The sequence below is a fragment of the Chelonoidis abingdonii genome, chromosome 2, assembly GCF_003597395.2.
Source record: "Chelonoidis abingdonii isolate Lonesome George chromosome 2, CheloAbing_2.0, whole genome shotgun sequence".
In the NCBI taxonomy this organism is placed as follows: domain Eukaryota; kingdom Metazoa; phylum Chordata; order Testudines; family Testudinidae; genus Chelonoidis; species Chelonoidis abingdonii.
In genome coordinates, this window is record NC_133770.1 from 152,402,719 (window position 1) to 152,420,217 (window position 17,499).

The window sequence follows — 17,499 nt, forward strand, 5'->3', positions numbered from 1 at the left end:
TTCCACTTGCGTAGTTCCATCCTGCCTCTCTAAATCCCCCAATTTTTAATGTCCTGGCCCAAATTCTGTGCACTGTTGCTGTACCTTGAAAGACAGCCACCCTACTCCACCCCAGAAGTGGGTTCACAGATCTCTTACCTGCATTTTGAGGCGGAAAGATTCTGTGGAAAGACAAAGCATTGCCTAGTTTGGAGAAGTAATTAGACACTGATGATGAAACTCTGTTCTTCCTACCACTACCTGTGTTTCAGCCTTGCTGAGAGGGCTTTAGCCATCCGGGGAGAGGACCGGAAAGTGGCTTGGGACAGGATTGCTGTTAACTTCCACTTGCCCTGTTGCTGGGTTAGATGGGAGCAGGGGAAGAAAATGGTCATTCTTTGCGTTCCTCAGTCTGTAGCATCCTTGTTATGTGAGCCTCTCTAGGAGGCAGCATGGCTTGGTGGCATGAATGCAGGAATGGGAGGGGCTTTGGGCATGTCACCCTGCCTCAGTTTCCCCATCTGTAAATAGTGGGTAATACTGGTTTACTTCTCAGGGCTGTTGTGAGGCCCAACTCATGGCTGGGCTGCAAAAGTGTGCTCCAGCCAGCCCTAGGTGAGCATGACGTGTCAAGATGGCTTCCTTCCTCGGGACAGTTCGGCTCCAGCACAGTAGCTGTGTTTTAATAAATTGAGAGATACCTATCTCATAGAACTGGAAGGGACTTTGAAGGGTCATCGAGTCCAGCCCTCTGCCTTCACTAGCAGGACCAAGTACTGATTTTGCCCCAGATCCCTAACTGGCCCCCTAAAGGATTAAACTCACAACTCTGGGTTTAGCCAGCCAATGCTCAAACCACTGAGCTATCCCTCCCCCCAATGTTTTGATGAGCTGCAGCGTATTTGCACAGTTTTCCCAGCAGAGACCAACAGCCTGTTCTTTCCAGGCCTCGCAAGCCCTTGTTAAGACTGACCTTTGCTGCAGGAGGGTGACCTCTGAGCACTCTCCTTCTCATCTGCCTTGCAAAGTGGCTGGTGCAATTAGAAATGCAGAGTAGCCCTTTAAAAAGCAAACCGCCTTGTCATGCAGGTTGGGGTGCAGAAACAAAACCTGCTAAGTGGAAAGAGAAATGGAGCGGCTGGAGGTTTCCTAACAGCACCAGTTATAAAGGGAAGTCATTCTGAAACCCTTGCTTGTAGATTAAAACGTGATGCGAGCTTTAAGTGACCCGGTAAACTCTCCTAGAATACAGTCATGAATAGCTATTCCTCCAGCTTCAGTTTGTGAAATAAAAATCCCAGCCTGCCTTTTGCTAGCTGGTAGGAAGCCCCAGACATTGATCCATTAATTCTCCTGATGGCCCACCTTTCTGACGTTGCTGTCTTTGGTGTATGTTATATAAATGACAATAATACAATTGTGTTTTATGAGCTTGTGACGAACTGGGAATGTTCTTAATGTTTTCTCTGAATACTGTGTTGGTCCCTCAGTGTCCCCTATGCAGTTCTTAAGTATCTAGGTGGTGGAATAAGGGTGTGTGATTGCTGCAGAGCAAGGGGCCAGTGCACCTAAATGCCTGGCACTCTGTCTCCTAGTAACTGATGGCCTGGGCCCCTCCTCTGCAAAGGTGCCAACTGAAGGTGTTGGAGACAAAGAGGTCAGGTGACCTCCTGGCCTGGGAAAGGAACTGAGCAGAAGAGGAGGGGCTGAAGGGGGTTTGGGAGTCTGGAGCTGGCTGGGGACGAGGAGTGAAGTGCAGATGTGGTGGTCTGGCTCACTGTCCCCCAGAATGGACCCGGCCGAGGGGTTCGGTTTGCAGTACCTACAAGCTCAGTTTTAGACCCTGTTCCTGTCATCGAATAAGCCTCTGTTTTACTGGCTGGCTGAGAGTCACATCTGGCCGCAAAGTGGGGGTGCAGGACCCTGTGGCTTCCCCAGGACCCTGCTGGGGTGGGCTCGCTGTGGGAAGTGCGCAGAGGGGCAGAGGATGCTGAATGCTCCAAGGAGAGACCCAGGAGGTGAAGACATGTGAGCTTCTTGCCCTGAACATGTCTGCTCCAAGGGAGAGGAGGCTTCCCAAAGTCCTGACTGGCTTTGTGGGGAGCAGTTCCAGAGCATCACCCGGGGACTCCATGACAGAGCTACGTAAGTCCCCAAGTAGATACCCTGAGAGGCTGAAGGGGGAAAGCTGATTAGAATGAAACAGGACTGCGGTCCCATTACTTACACAGCCATATGGAATTAAGGTGAAAAGGGTATGCCGCCTTTGGCTTTTTTCTGATGCATAACGGAAACCTGGAATGTTTGTTTGCTTTTCTGCTTTTATTTTAGAAATACCAGGCACATCAAATTGTCTCTCTCCTGTTTTTGTGGGATGACTCTGTGGAGGACCAGAGAACTGGAGCAGCAGCTTTCTCAGCCCTTAGTTGGAATGGAGGTGTTGCATGTTTCACAGAGAGCTTTTTCTGCCCGCTGTTTAAGGGTCTGAGTTAAATAGGCACTAACCAAAAAGACCCTCTCCTAATTTGAAATTGCTTGACCCTTTCTCAATAGCTCTTGTAATGTCCTCATTCCATCAGCTCTCACCCTTCAGCAAAGCCAGATAAATTGAGATCTGATTATTTCTGCTGGAAACAAGCAAGCAGGACCCCTACTTCTTTTTAAACCGCTTCGCCGCCCCCTCTCCCCTGGGCTGCCTTTATACTTCAGAGGGCCAAATGTGATTCCCGCCGTTTATAAAAAAGCATTGAGACTGGAGGAATTGATTTGGGTAATGCAGAGCCTGACTCTGGATATGGGGGATCACCCCACAGATTGGTGGCTTATTACAAAAAGGATTTAGTTGACGAATAACCACTGCTGTTTTCAGTAACTCTTAAGCAGTGCACTAGGTCTCTTCCCTCATGAGTGGGTGAGAAGCATGGGTCTCTCTATATACCTCAGATACTTTTATAACCACCCGTTGACATAGTATCTGAGCCCCTCATGATCTTTAATGCAGATGGAGACCTGAGGCCCAGACAGGCTAAGTGACTTGCCCAAGGTCTCACAGGAAGTCTATGGCAGAGCAGAGGAATTGAACCTGGCTTTACAGCCCAAGCTAGCATCCTGACCACTTGACCATCCTTCCTCTCCCCATGAAGCATGTGGGTATATGGGGTAACCATAAAGTGCTTTTTCAGACAGTTCTGTTGAGGCATTCTGCTTGCATGGCAACATGACAGTTCAGAGTCACATCTGTAGCAGTAGCTGCTGCTGACACCAGGACCCTGAGTTGGAATTAATTTTTGTTTTATTCACGCTGTGCAGGTATCTGAAGTGACACATGGCTTAGAAATCATTAGCCAGTTTGCCCTCCCGAGATGACTCTGCCGGTCGTGGGCGAGGATGTTGTGGGGCGTCTGAAATCTTCCCCTGCGCTTTCATTTTCTATTTGTCCCCCAGTGCTTTCGGTTCCTGAAATCTGTAGGCGGTTTTGGAAGCTGGCAGCTGGAACCAACCAGCAAGAACGCTGGTTCTCTGCTGCCATGCCAACCCCGTCTCCATGGAAATGGAGGCCCAATGGGTGAACACCAGGCAAATCAAACTTTGTCAAAGTGTTTCAATACCCTCCTTAAATCTCTGCTCTGGTCCATTTCCACAGGGACAGGACATAGCAACTAGCAGCTGAGCTTGCAGAGCTCAGACCCCTCAGCTGCTGTCTTGTGTGTGCCCTTTGGACCTAGTGCTCTCGTTTGTTAATTTCAGCAAGTGGTTTCAAAACCACCTACAAAAAAGGGGCTTTAATAAGACTGGTAAAATCTTATTTTTACCCCTTGAATTCTTTTTTTTTAAAAAGCCTAATTTAATTAAAATCTGTCTCTCTTATATAATCTTCAGCATGCAGTTCTGCTGGAAACCACCCATACTGGCCTAGCAGTGCGTGGGTGCTTGCATAGGGGATAGGTCCCTTGGGTGTGCCGTCTTGTGGGCCCATTACATTACCTGTTACATAACTCACTGCAGCCCTTGTTTATATTAATCAAGATCGAAGACTAGGTACGTGTCAAAACATTTTAAAATAACTCAGACTTTTGTTAGCACTGCAGCTATGTTTAGAAACGATTTTTAAAAAAAACAACCCTTCCTGTGAGATTAAAATGAAAGCGATTTTAGTCTGACAGTGATTTAAAGGGACGCTTACAAGTTAGGAATCACTTTTCCAGCTGGAAATTCTATGGATTACTGTTATAAATACCCCCATAAGTTTCCTATGGCTATGAAAACAATCGTTTTTTTTTCTTTAGGCCTTAGCTACACTTGCAGGTGTGCAGCGCTGGGAGGTACAGCTGTCTTCGTACAGCTGTGTAGGGAAAGCGCTGCAGTGTGGCCACATTTGCAGCGCTGTTGGGAGTGGTGCATTATGGGCAGCTATCCCACAGAGCACCTCATCCCATTTTGGCACCGTGGGTTGTGGGAAGCAGGCAGAGGGTGCGGGTCATTCTTCCTGTCCCAACGCCCCGTGATACATCGCTTCACATCCCAGCAATCCCTGTTTTTCCGTCCACGTTTGGTGCCATCTTGATTCTCTCAACGGTTTCTGTGCAGCGCGATTTCTGTGGGAAATGGAGCCCAAACTGCTGAGGAGTATGCTGACGAGTCTCGCCAGCACATCACGTTTGGCAGTTGAGCTATTCCTTAAGATCCAAAGTGATGAGGAGTCCGACGATGATTGCGCGTCGCCTGACGCGTACGACACGAAATTGCTTCTGGCATTCACGGAAATGCTCAGCACCGTGGAACGCCGCTTTTGTGCTCGGGAAACAAGCACTGAATGGTGGGATCACATTGTCATGGAAGTCTGGGATGACAAGCAGTGGCTGCAGAACTTTTGGATGAGAAAAGCCACTTTCATGGGACTGTGTGCTGAGCTCTCCCCCACCCTGTGGTGCAAGGACACGAGATTGAGAGCTGCCCTGCCGGTGGAGAAGCAGGTGGCTATTCAAATCTGGAAGCTGGCAACTCCAGACAGCTACCGATCGGTCGCGAACCAGTTTGGAGTGGGAGTCGACTGTTGGATCGTTTTGATGCAAGTTTGCAGGGGCCCATTATCGCTCGCTGTAAGCGTCCCGTGATCTGGGTCGCGTGGGGAGTGATGGCTTGTGCACGATGGTTTCTAACTGTGGAGGGTGATCGATGGGGATATTTTATTCTGGCACCTCACTAGATCGGTACGTTAATTGGAGGGTATTTTCTTGGTTTTCTCAGGTGTTGTGGTCCCCTGGACATTTCATTGACTTAAACAGGCGCCGGGAAAGGTGCATGATTGCGCACTTCGACACTGGCTTTCAGGAGTGCAGGCAGGGGCTTTTTTCCCGCGGAGATCGCAGTAGGGGACGTGAACTGCCATTGTGATCTTGGGATCGCTAATGTTAATCCTTGCTATGACATTACGGTGACAGGGAGCAGCCGGTTCACTCAGGCTGGCTGGTGCGATGATTGCTGGTGTGTTTGCCGTTTTAAGGGGCGTTGGCGGATTCTGCTATGGGAAGTGACTTGGGGAGCAGCTCCTGTGGTTATTCGCGTGTGTACCCCTATTATTTGTGAGGGGGTTGAAACATTCATCACATGGACCTGTGAGTTCGGCTGGAGGCTGGATTTGACAGCCGGGGGGGTTGGAGAGGCCAGACAGGGCTCAAGGTTAGGATGTTTTGAGGGAGGATTTGAGGCTGAAACCAGTAATGTTGGTGCTTTGACGGGAGTGAAGTGCATGGTTTCTGTTATTGGATTGTTTTTCCTAAGCTGATTTGCAGTGCCTGTTTCTTTCCTGGGCTAAGGTATCTTTTTACTTTCTGCAATAATAAAGACTGTTTTCAAAGCCAAGAATTCATTTATTGAAAAGAAAACAACTTTACTGACAGACGCACAACATTTTGGGAACCTAAAAGGGCAGGGGGGTGCGGTGGGGCACTGTACAGTCACAGGTTTGAATATGTCCTGTCTGGAGTGCTGTGCAATGACTGCTGCACTTCAGGATGCCTATACTGCATAGTGATGGGGGTTGAGTGCAGGGGGTAAGGGTCGTAGTTCTCAGGGCTGGTTGGTGAACATACAGGTGTTGGAGGCAGCTGGTGGTGGTAAGAACCTGGATGCTGGGGAAGTGGATTTTGAGCTGACATTGGGGCACAAGGGAAAGAGCTTTGGGACGGGGGGGCCCGGCATGGTAGTGCTCTGCCTGCATGGCTACGAGCGCCTGGATAGAGTCCGCTTGGTGCGCCAGGATGCTTATCAGCTGCTTTGTGCTTTTCTTCCTGGCCGCTGTGTTTCTCTGGTGGATCCTGCTTTCCCTTTCCCTCCAGTCCTGCAGTTTTTGATTATCTCTGGCAGAGTGATCCATAACTGCTTGCAGCAGGTCGTCTTTGCTTTTTCGCGGCTTCTTCCAGAAGTTTTGGAGTCTTTCAGCTGTTGATAACACGGGCACCCGAGAAGTCAAGGCTGCTTGTAGAAAGGCAAAAAAGGCAACAGTTAACGGAGGCAGCATTGTTTATATGTCAGACAGTTGTTCCCACACAGTGAAGGAGTTTACAGTCTTCACAATAGCATAATTTTCCCATGCCAAACAGAGCGCACATAACCCACAGGAGTCCCGAAATGGTGAGTAAGGGGGACTGATTGCTTCTGGGCTGTACTGGGGTTTCTGTGTGTTGGGGAAAGCAAACAGCTGCAGGGGGCACCTACACTGAACAGTCTCCCAACATTTTCCACAGGAGTTGATCCTGCAAGATATCTCACTGCTGCGGGTCACCTGGGAAGAGCCGGGAGGGTCTTCTACAGCAATGCGGATTCTGCCCTGCCCCTATGCAGCTTGCCTGTGTGCAGCAATGGTCCCCCTACCCCTAGCGGCACAGTGGCGCGGATGCGTTAGCCTGACTGGGACAAGGACCACAGTGGCTCTCCCAAAAAACTTCCGCAAGCGCATTGCCCACGCTCTGGCTGAAACTTTTGAAGAGATTACCGAGGCCGATTACTGGGATATGGAATAGCCCATTGATGTGGTCTGTCACATCTAGGCATGCATGCATGCAGCCCTAACCCTCCCTCCTCTCCTGAAACAATTCTATCCTGAAAATACAAGCCACTTACCGGGAACCAGCTCCTGTGCTTGTCCTTCACCAAGTACCGGCTGCTGCAACTGGCTACCTTCCTCCTGGCTTGCGAAAATCTTCTGGCTGCATGCTTCCTGGGACTCCGGGGTGTCTCCCCTCACCCCAGTACCCTCACTCTAGGTTTCCTCTTCCCCTCCTCCTACACCCCCTCCCCCCCCACTCTGAAGTGTCCATCGTGGTCCTCAGGTTGGCGGTGGGGTCACGCCCAAGTATTGCGTCCAACTCCTCGTAAAAACGGCAGGTCGTGGGGGCAGCACCTGAGCGGCGGTTTCCCTCACGGGCTTTGCAAATGGCACTCCGCAGCTCCTTCACTTTAACCCTGCACTGCAGCGCGTCCCGGTCATAGCCCCTTTCCAGCATGGCCTTTGATATCTGCCCATAGGTATCGTAATTCCTACAGCTGGAGCGCAGCTGGGACTGCACAGCTTCCTCCCCCCAAACACTGGTAAGGTCCAGCAAGTTGCCATTGCTCCATGCTGGGGCTCATTTGGCGCGTGGAGGCATGGTCACCTGGAAAGATTCACTGATTGCACTCCACACCTGGCTGAGCAAACAGAAAGGGGATTTTTAAAATTCCCGGGGCATTTAAAGGGCGGATCACCTGAGGCCAGGGCAGTAGAGTTCGAACTGATGAGCAGAGTGGCTGAACAGGCATTCTGGGATACTTCCAAATGCCTCTGGAGGCCAATAACAGTGCTTTTGGTGGCCACACTGGTGGAGCAGCGCTGCATCACCAGCACTGCAGTCGTTATTCCCCAGGCAGAGGTAGAGTATAGCCAGCGCTGTAGCCAGGGAGATACAGCGCTGTATGTGCCTTGCAAGTGTGGACGGTGTGTGAGTTGCAGCACTGTAAAGCCGCTGCCAGCGCTGCAACTCTCCCGTGTAGCCAAGCCCTTAGTGTGTTCCCCTTATGCACTGGCAACTGTTTTGCATGGAGTTATTTTCACTGTTTTGTTGGTCAGTTACACGTCCTGTCTTAGCCACTAGCTGATCTCACCACTGTGCGGCCAATCCCATGCCTGCTCTGCTTTTGAATGGGGTAGAGGGCTTGTGTGGATACATACTGTGCCCCTCAGACCTTGCGAAAGGGTGTTTACCGGTAATAACAGCTACAAAACTGAAACAGAGAAGTCGGCAAACAGGCCTGTGCCCAGAGAGAAAGGAGAAGGTGCGTTCAAGCATATTTGGTGCTGCCACTCTTCCCTGCTGGATAGACCCTTGAAGCAGAAAACACCTTTTGCAAATCAACGTTTTATAAAGGAATTTAGGTAAATAATTGTTTCCGCATTGTTTAAAAGGGGCTCATCAGAATCTTGAATTGTTTTAATTGTCAGTAGGAATTTTTTAAATGTACCGGTGTCCATTTAGACAGGTAATCCTGAGCTACAGGTCCCAAAATGCTCCTCTACTGCACCAGTTCTTTAAAAAACCACCACACAACAAAGCTGTTAGGTCAGACTGTGACAACTCTTCAAGCATCTTACTAGGCAAATCTTGCTGTTGTCTCTATATTAGAAACCCATCAGAGTCAAGGCACTTAACGTTTGTTTCCTGAACACTAATGTCCTCATATGACAGTTAGCTTTAGGGTTAGTTGTTCTTGTTAAGGTGAATGCAAAAGGAAAAATAAGACCTGAATGTAGTCCAGATTCTGCTGCCGAAGCTCCTGTCTGTCTAACCGGGCTTGGGGATGGGCTGGGGGGAATCAGGTAACCCAGATTCCATTAATCTTAAAAATCCTCTTTCTCCCGCTGTGGAATTCTCCTGGTACTTCCTGGCTCAGCAAAATGATCTCGGAACGCAAGACCGCAAATACCAGGTGCCTTTTTTACAATCTATGGCATTAATTATGTCAGAGTGAAGCATTCTGGGATATCTTTACTGAGCCCAAGGAAACCAGCAAACAATGTTAAAAAGTTAGTCAAAGTTGGTGCATGGGGTCTCTGCACTAGATTCTGGGTGGGCTTCTCTCATTCTTCCCTTTTATTTTGCAGTTCCCTTTTGAGTAACACAGAGGAGAAATGTTTAAAGGGGCGAGACTGTAGTCATGTTTTGGGGGAGGGGGTCTAGCTGTAGACCCCGTCAGCCATGCATTGGCTATACCCCACCTTCTCTTTCCAGCTGTTCTCATACTGCCCAGTCTATTTCCTTCTCGCCAGCTACCTCTGTGAGCACCTCTCTCTGGTCTGGCCAGGGCAGGCCAGTAGGCTGCGTGGACATGGTGGCTGCTTATGTACCACTCTGTAGAGTGGCGGCAGGTCAGGAAGGCTGTGCTAAAGGACAGCAGCCTGTGTCCACCATTGTGATGTCTCCCTTGTCGCTGGGTTTGTCCAGTTCAGCACCTTGTAAGTAGCCAAAGGAAATCTGAATATTCCTTAGAAAAATCCCAGTTTGCCTCTGTTCACCAGTTCCTCTCTCCTCACCGGGTTGTCAGGTTCCCACGTGTGCTGAGGTCACTGGGTCAGGCTAGACATGCCTTGACTGGTAATAGTCTTTATCTGGAGGCCACACGGAGGTTGGAGACAGAGGGGCTCAGCGTGCCTGGATGCACTGCCTGCTGATCCCTTTGCACATATACAGTCATTCCTTCCTAGGTTGGCCATGGGAGTTTCTGCTGCAAACAGAAGTGGGGAAGGCACTGGTGCTGGAGTCATTGAGTCTACCTGGGCCGTTAATAAGCAGCAAACTGGCAAGGCAGGTGACACCCCCTCTCCGCACAAGGGGTACTGGGGCTGGGGAATACCTGGGGAAGCCTGAATCAATTAAAAACCTGTTCCCTTAGCAGGTGTCCCCAGCGAAGAGTGGACAGCGGAGTGCCTGTCAAGTCGCTCCTCGGTGCGCCTTGCTCTGCCTCCAGGTAGCCAGTTACAGGCACGGCACTCTCCATCTGCCTCGCCCAGCGTGTCCTGGTGTTTCCTGCTCTCCGCGTGCCGAGCCACTTGACACCTGGCGTCTTGCTCTTTCCCCTCAGGAAGCAGGAGCAGTTCCAGACCAACCCTGACAGTTACAATGGAGCCGTGCGAGAGAACTACTCCTGGTCCCAAGACTACAGCGACCTGGAGATTAAAGTGCCGGTGCCCAAGCACATCGTGAAAGGCAGGCAGGTAATGAGCACCCATGCTGTCAGCCTGTGACGGGTGACGAGTTCCCCATCGCCCCAGCCTGCCAGTGTGTTGATTCTTAGCAGCTCTAATTGCCTGCAAAGCGATGCTGAACTGTGATGGAGCAAGCGTGCGCATGCTAGGGGGTGCTTGGCCACTGGAGGCCATGCCTGATTCCCTTTCAGTGCAGCAGAATGCAGCCACACTCACACACACACACACTCTCTCTCTCTCTCTCTCTCTCAGACTGCCCCATTTTGTGCTGCTGGAAGAGAGTTGCCAGCAGGGTGGATTCAAACAAGTGCAGTTCAGGTGACTACAGCTGAGGCATGCGGCAGTGGCCTGTTTCATTTCACCCCAGACTGTTTTCCTTGGACTCACAAGGGAATGGGAGCTGGTTTTAGTGAATGAGGCAGATCCCTTTGACCATCCGATCCCCCTCCCCTGCTCTCCCCACGCGTGTGGGGAAGCCCTGCCTTTTTGAATATGAATTGATCTGACAGTATTGTCAGGTGGGTGGATGAAGGGTTTTGTTTTTGTTTTTGTTTTTTCCTGGCAGAGACCCACTGGCAAGTGACCTGCAGGAAAATCTACAGGTAGCTGGAGCTGCCCTTTCTCCTCCATGTTTCCTGCCCTGTGCGCATCTCATTGCTGGGCTGGACCATGGGTTTGGGGTAGCTAACATAAGTTACACCCCTCTTTGGTTTGTTCCCACTCTGTTATCTTATTGGTGGGGGTGAGTTCAGGGAGGGGTACGCAGACAGACTAGCTGTTAGAGCCAGAAGTTTATTTTTACTTTCTGTTGTCCTGGAAGTCTTTAAAGAGGCCGCCACTGACTTTGTATTTTTCCATTTGGGAAATACGTTTTTTTCCCCCTTCCCCTCTGTTTTCAGGGCAGCTGAAATGAGCACAGTCGGTTTTGTTCACCAACTTCAACCTACGTAGCTCTGTATCCGAAATAGCTTTGTTTGTGCATCAAAGTAATTGACAGTGGCAGCACAGACCTAGGGAGCATATAGTTTGCTGCTGCTGCTGCGGGGCCAGCAGGGGGCACCCAAGACACCCTTTTTCTATAGGGTCTATAAAATGAAACAGAACCATTTCTTGCTAGGTCTGAGAAAACAAAACCTGCTTCTGCCTTGTTTTGCAGTGAGGGGCTTTTCCTCTGCGGGAAAAGCCTTCAGGCCAGTGATGTTCTGGGCCTGACTTGAAAGCACAGTGCTATCTGCATACAGTGCCAGCTCGAAGGAGCAGGGTCATTCTGGTGGTGCTGGATCCTCCAACCCCCTTTTGCATCATGAGCCAAAGGCCGCTGGCAGCTAGAGAAGGGCAGGAGAGCGAGAGAGGAAAGGGTCAGTGTTCACTCTGCTTAGAAGAAAGAGGGGCAGAAATAAACCTCTGGCTTGTTGTTCTTTTCTTTGTCTTTTTCGCTCCTTTCCTTTTAATGAGCATCCCAGCATGATCTTGGGTGTGACCCTGCTGTCCCTGGCAGCACAGTTTCATGGCTGATGTAGTCACTTCATGTTATTTTTTGAGCTCCGTTTACATTACTTCTCCTTTCCCTGCATGCAAATACATTTGCCAGATGTCAGCCCGATTCCACTGCAGAGACTAATCTTGGTAATCAGGAAACTGAATTCGCTTAAAGATGGTCTGTCTCTCCCAGAGCTGGTTGGCTAGATTATGATTAGGAAAGCCCAATGCGACCTGCTCACACATGCTCCTGTCTTGTGCCATGTTCTCTTCAGATCTCATAAACTAAGCAGGATCGAGGTGGATGGGAGACCACCTAGGGTCTGTAAGAGTGGTGTTGGTGACTTGTTAGGGGTGGTCTTCCCTGTGAGTTGTTTGAGTCAATTCCCCAGCACAATGCAGGAGGTGCTGTGTGGCTGAAGGAGCTGTCTTTTAAATGAGGTGTAAAATTGAGCTCCTGATGACTGCTGTTCCTTAACGTTCCCAAGGCACTTATTGCAAGGGTCAAGGTGTAAGTGTCCTGTCCAGATTCCACTCTCTTTTTCTTCTCCAAACACTCCTGCAGTTTCAACTGGATTTGAGCTCTCTTCATTTATTGTCCTACACAATTGTGTAGTGATGCCGTATGCTGTTAAACAGCTGACCTGGCCCACCACAGAAGTGGCTGCATTTCAGTGGTGAGTCAAGTAATCTCTGTTTTCACCCTCATCTACCCCATGGAGGATTGAATCTCCATGAACGTTTCCAAGTGTTCTGTCGCTTTTGGAAGAGGCTATAGTTTACGGCACTTGGGCCTGGATGGAGTTGTACTCACGCGGGTAGCTGTTCTACAAGCTTTCCCACAGCACCGTGCCGAGGTTTTGGGTGGGAGGAAGGAGTTCTTACTCCTGCAGAGGAGAATATGCCTGGCTGGCCTGCTGCACAGCCCTACAATTTCACGTTTCTCCTCGCCAATAGCATTGGCAAGGCAGCATGTGTGTGACCACAAGCATGGCCCTCTGCTGCAGGAAGGGGTGTCCTGGGGATAGGCAGGGTTAAGAAGGGATTGGCTGGGGAAGGGAAACAGGAAGTGACGCCATTCGTGTCTTTTCATCCAGTCTTTCTCTCCCTCTCCTCCCCCCCCCCCCCCCCGGCGCAGAAACTGCAAATCTTTCTAACTTGCAGTATCACCACATTCCCTGCTGTGGGCAAAGGCCCTGGGAGCGTTGGAGTGAGGCCACCATTCTGTGAGCTGTGTGGCTGTGAGCTGAGCTGTGAGGCTGTCAGCTAAGCTGTGGCTGACCCCGGCTGTTGAGGAGGAGACAGTAACATCTGAATCATCAGTCGTGGGTTTCTAGCATGCACTTCCCTTGTCAGGCGAACGCTGTAGTGAAGGGGTTCGCGCACATGGTAATGTCACCCTCTTTTCCATCTATCCAGTGTCATGGAAGCAACTACATAGCTAAGGTTGCAGCTGAGTTTTCATTTAAACCAGATCTTGACCCACTCTAAAAGCCACAAAAACGTCCGTATCTCCGTCAAAATTGGTAGGTTAGGTCAGGGGTCAAAGTAGAATTTTTTCTACCAGATTTGAAAGTAAATGGACATAGGATTTGTGAATGGCGGCATCTTGCAAACTGGAAGGGTTCACCCATGTTCTATAAATAAGCTTACTCTTTTCCTACTTGGTAGCAAAAAAACCGAAGTAAAGTGAGATTAAAATGCACTTCACTCGGCTTTCTTGGCTGTTAACTAGTGCCCAGCACCAAAGATGATTTAAAATCTCATTTTAAACATGATTAACTTTTGATTTAGGATGGTTGCTATGGTGTTTTGGCTCAGGCAAGCTTAAATTTAGCTGTCCCTGGACTGTCCCTGGAGGAGCAGCAGCAGGAGATTGGGAGGGTAGAGGTTCCTCTCTCTCACAGTGAACTCTGAGTGTAACCCCACTCCATCACATTTGTATGAGTGCCTACCCGGAACTTGAACATAGAAGTAATGACAATCTTTCTTCCTTCCTTCCTAGCCTGTAGGAGAAAAGGCTGGATTAGTTCATAGTTTTTTGTTTGCTTGCTTGCTTGGTGTGGATGTATGTGGGTGTATTTGTGTGTGAAGAAATTATTGGGGCTGAAAGCGACACGGAGGAGCTGAATTCTGAACTCAGCAAGGCCCACAGTCATTCTGCTCTCTTGTGGGAGTTGGTTTCATAGTCTAGGTGCAGCTCCGGTGAAAGTTCTGTCTCCTGCACCCTTGGGTCCCAACTTCCGTGAGTCCAGTGGAATGGAGTTGGCATGGAAAGTTGTGGTCATGGGAGGAGAGGCAGCTAGGGCAATCCAATGGGGGACTTTGAGCATTAGGGACAGAGACCTTGAATCGCTCTCTATATTTAATGGGGCGTAACTGCAGAGAGTGGAGCCAGGAGGTGATGAGATCATGGTGACCTGAATTGCTAAGCAGACTGATTGCTGTGTTCTGTGTTCGTTGGAGTTTCTTCAGGCTATGTGGCTTCATTCTGGATATGAATTGCAGTCATCAAGCCTAGAAGTCTCCAAATGCATGAGTCACTGTGGTCAAGAGAGTGCGTGTTTGGATGGGGCACGATCATCTGGCCCATCGCAGGTGCGGCATTTCTGCAGCTACTTGGACATCCATTAGCCCAGAGGAGCTTAAAAGGGCCCCGAGACTCTGGGCCAGTTTAACAATCTGAAGGGCTGATGCACTCAACAGTGGGGGAAATCTTAAAACCACAACTTCTTCCCACCAACATCGCTTCAGTCTTGCCTGGTTGCAGTTTAGCAGCTGCTCTGAATCAAGGGGCTGGTTTTGGCTAAGCACTGAAATAACTGGGAGGTGGGGGCTGCAGGCCCTTCAGGAATGTAATCATGTATTTCTTTTCTGTCAAGGTGGCCTCCTTGGTAGCCATCACCTCCGCCCAGAAGGCGTCAGACTGTAGGGTCTGATCTACTGAGGAACGCTACTGCACATTTGGCAGTGATGTTCTTTGAACAGTGTTGGGCTGTATCCCAAAAATTAACTCGTTGAGCCTAGAAAATTGTGGTCCCTGCTTTGTCCAAAGCCATCTTGCCGAAGAGACCAGCTGGTCTGGAGCCCTCAGGAGCTACATCCACTGCACATAGGAATCCCAAGTTCAAAGCTCTATTTATTCTTTACCATCTGGCATCTACAAGGAAAAAGAGTATAAAAATCTGCTATTTCACGATGGTTAAAATGGTGCGTCCATGAAGCCTAAAAGTCAGTTTGTCTCTGTCCAGCAACCAGCATCCAGACCTACTCTCTGAGAGTGATAGCAGCCTCTGATGCACCACGCTAAGCCGCAGCAGGTGCTGCCGTTGGTAGGAGGGCGTGCCACATTGCGCCATCCCAGGAGAGAACGAATTTAAAACCCTGTAGTTCTGTTTGCTCTGAACCCTCCGTGAAGGTGGCCTGCTACAAAAATCCCATTCGTTAAAGGATCTGTGCAATTAGTGGAATAGGAAAACTTATTCTGATGTATTGAAAATTTCCTTTCTCTGAGTTCCAAGGTCTACAGAGCCAACCCTCCCTTGTTTAGAGTATTTCTTTGGCCTGTTTGGCTCATTGATTAGTTCATGATGGTGTGCTCTGCTGTTGGAACTCAGTTCATTGCTACTGGGTATAAGCTTGTTTGGAAATTTCAGTCCACAGGGGGTATTATCCTGTGCTGTGAAAACAGTCTCAACTTGTGCATTCTTTGGTGTGGCTGGCGAAGCCCTCCCGTATCAGGAACTGACAGGTCTGGTTTTGACCTATGTATATTCAAGCTGAGAGCCCATTGGGTTAATGGGTCTGTGTCCTTGTAACTCAGAGAGAGGAAATTTTCAATAAATGTTCCTATTGTGGGAGCCTAATTGTGTTGTATCGGGGTGTCTCTTGTCTTTAGCCCATGTGTGCTTATAGATCCAGAGCTCCCCCAATGAAACAGCAAGTCATGTCCGTCTGGGGAATCCTGGTGCCGTTATCGCTTTACAGATCAGCTTGGAATCCCTCTCCATCTGCTCTGGGTCTGTCCCCAATCTCAGCAAACACTCCCCTCAACTGTACCCCCTGCCCTATAGTCTCTAATAAGTGTCATTTCAAATACGAGAAGCCATACTCCACTGACTTTATTAAAAATAATACTGCTGTTCTGGCATGCTCATCACCTCCTGGCATCTTCCTGAGTCTGATCTTCTTTGAAACATTGCTGTAAACTTCTCAAATCCTGGGCACACTTATCTTGGCCTCGTTACTGCCCAGTGTCTGGTTGTTGCAAAGAGGTCACTTGGAGAAGTACATCCAGCCTCAAGTGGCTTCTTTTTTAGCCAACTCAGACTAAAGAGATTGCAGGCTTGTTTAAGGATTCATTTGTTTGCTGAACTGTGGCTAAATCACTGGCCTCCCCTTTGGAGGCTGCTGGCTTATTCTGTGCCACGCTGTGGCAGCAATACCCTGCAGCACTAATTCTGCTTAGAAACTGCCTATGGTTAAATCTCTGACAGCTCCTGTCTTCTCTCAGCTCTGGGAGTTACGAATGAACGGGGCCAGGCTGAGAGCCCTTGAGGCTGAAGCCCTCTGTCCACGGAGCAGCAGCCAGGCTCTCCTCACAACCCCCTGCCTTGGAGAGGCTCGTCTCCAAGGGTGAGATAGGAAGCTGACTCCGTGACGTGGCCTCTCTGAGAGGCTATGTCTGACGTGGATTCCCTCACTCAGTTCACAAAGGCCCACGAACATCGGTCAGATAGAAATTTGCTTCCAGTCATGTCTGTCCTGGGCTGGATCGAAACAGGAGACTTATTGCTGTTACCAGTCCCTTGAGCCAGCCAGTTCTCCCAGTTCCTTTGTTCCTGAATTTCTCTTTGGGCTCCTCTCAACGGGCCTTTTGTTTGATTTAGAGACTCCACTCAGCTTACACGTGGGTATTTTAGATATATCCGTCTTGCACAGTCTGGGTTGAGCAGTATTTAAGCTTAGTGGCTCTTGCTTTCCCTGTTTTCCCCTCCATTGTGTGTGCTGGGTGTTCTCAGGTCCTCTCCAAAGCTTGACAGGGACCTGTCAGAAGTGGCTCATTTTTTTGGTTTTACCGCTGTAGCATCTATCAAATACAATTGTGGTACAGTCCCTGACTGGAGCAGCTTCAGTCTGTCTCCTGCCCACACTGAGTCACTAGAAATCACCTAGGTAATGGATAATATAAGAACATTTCAGATGAGAACTGCAGAGCAAAATCTGGGGAAACTCTGAGTGTGTGTGCAGGCAAATCAAGTGGTAACCCCCTCTCCTCAGCGCTAAGGCAGTGTTTGAAAGATGAGGCAGTTCCCTTTCCTGAATATGTTTTTATAGGGGGAGAGCCAGGCTCCCACCAGATCCCGTTCTTCAGTGACTGCAGCTTGAGGCTGGGGACGAAAGAACAGATGGTCTCTTCTGAGACTGAAAGTAACACCACTTCATGAACCAAGCCAGCAGTTGCCTCCACCTCCTTTGGGAAGAAGCATGTCCCCTCCACAGCAGGTCTGACCAGGGTCTCCCATATGGCAGCACTGCTGCTGTGTGAGGGACCTGGCCTCATTCCTGTAGAGAGCATGCCAGGAGTAAAACCTTGCTTGACTTTGCCGTCAGCGCTGACTCTTTGCTTTCATTTCCTGCCCTGTCCTAATCTGTGCCATGTTCCGCCCCACCCCCGTGACCCACATGCTCTCCAAGCCCTACCACGTATGCAGCAGGAGGCATAGGGCCAACCCAAGATCACAATTTTCATGCTGTTTTTTGGGTTAATTCTGGAATCTCCATCAGTTGCAGGTGTCTAT

At 49.6% G+C, this 17,499-nt stretch overlaps 1 protein-coding gene across 1 annotated transcript in view; it reads left to right on the forward strand.

The window, feature by feature from the left end:
- The window catches only part of NUDCD3 (NudC domain containing 3), a 61,047-nt gene that overhangs the window by 26,341 nt on the left and 17,207 nt on the right, over window positions 1-17,499 (forward strand). The window contains exon 3 of the mRNA XM_032763319.2: window positions 10,096-10,228. Coding sequence (XP_032619210.1) covers window positions 10,096-10,228 — 133 coding nt within the window. The remainder of the gene's footprint in view (window positions 1-10,095; window positions 10,229-17,499) is intronic.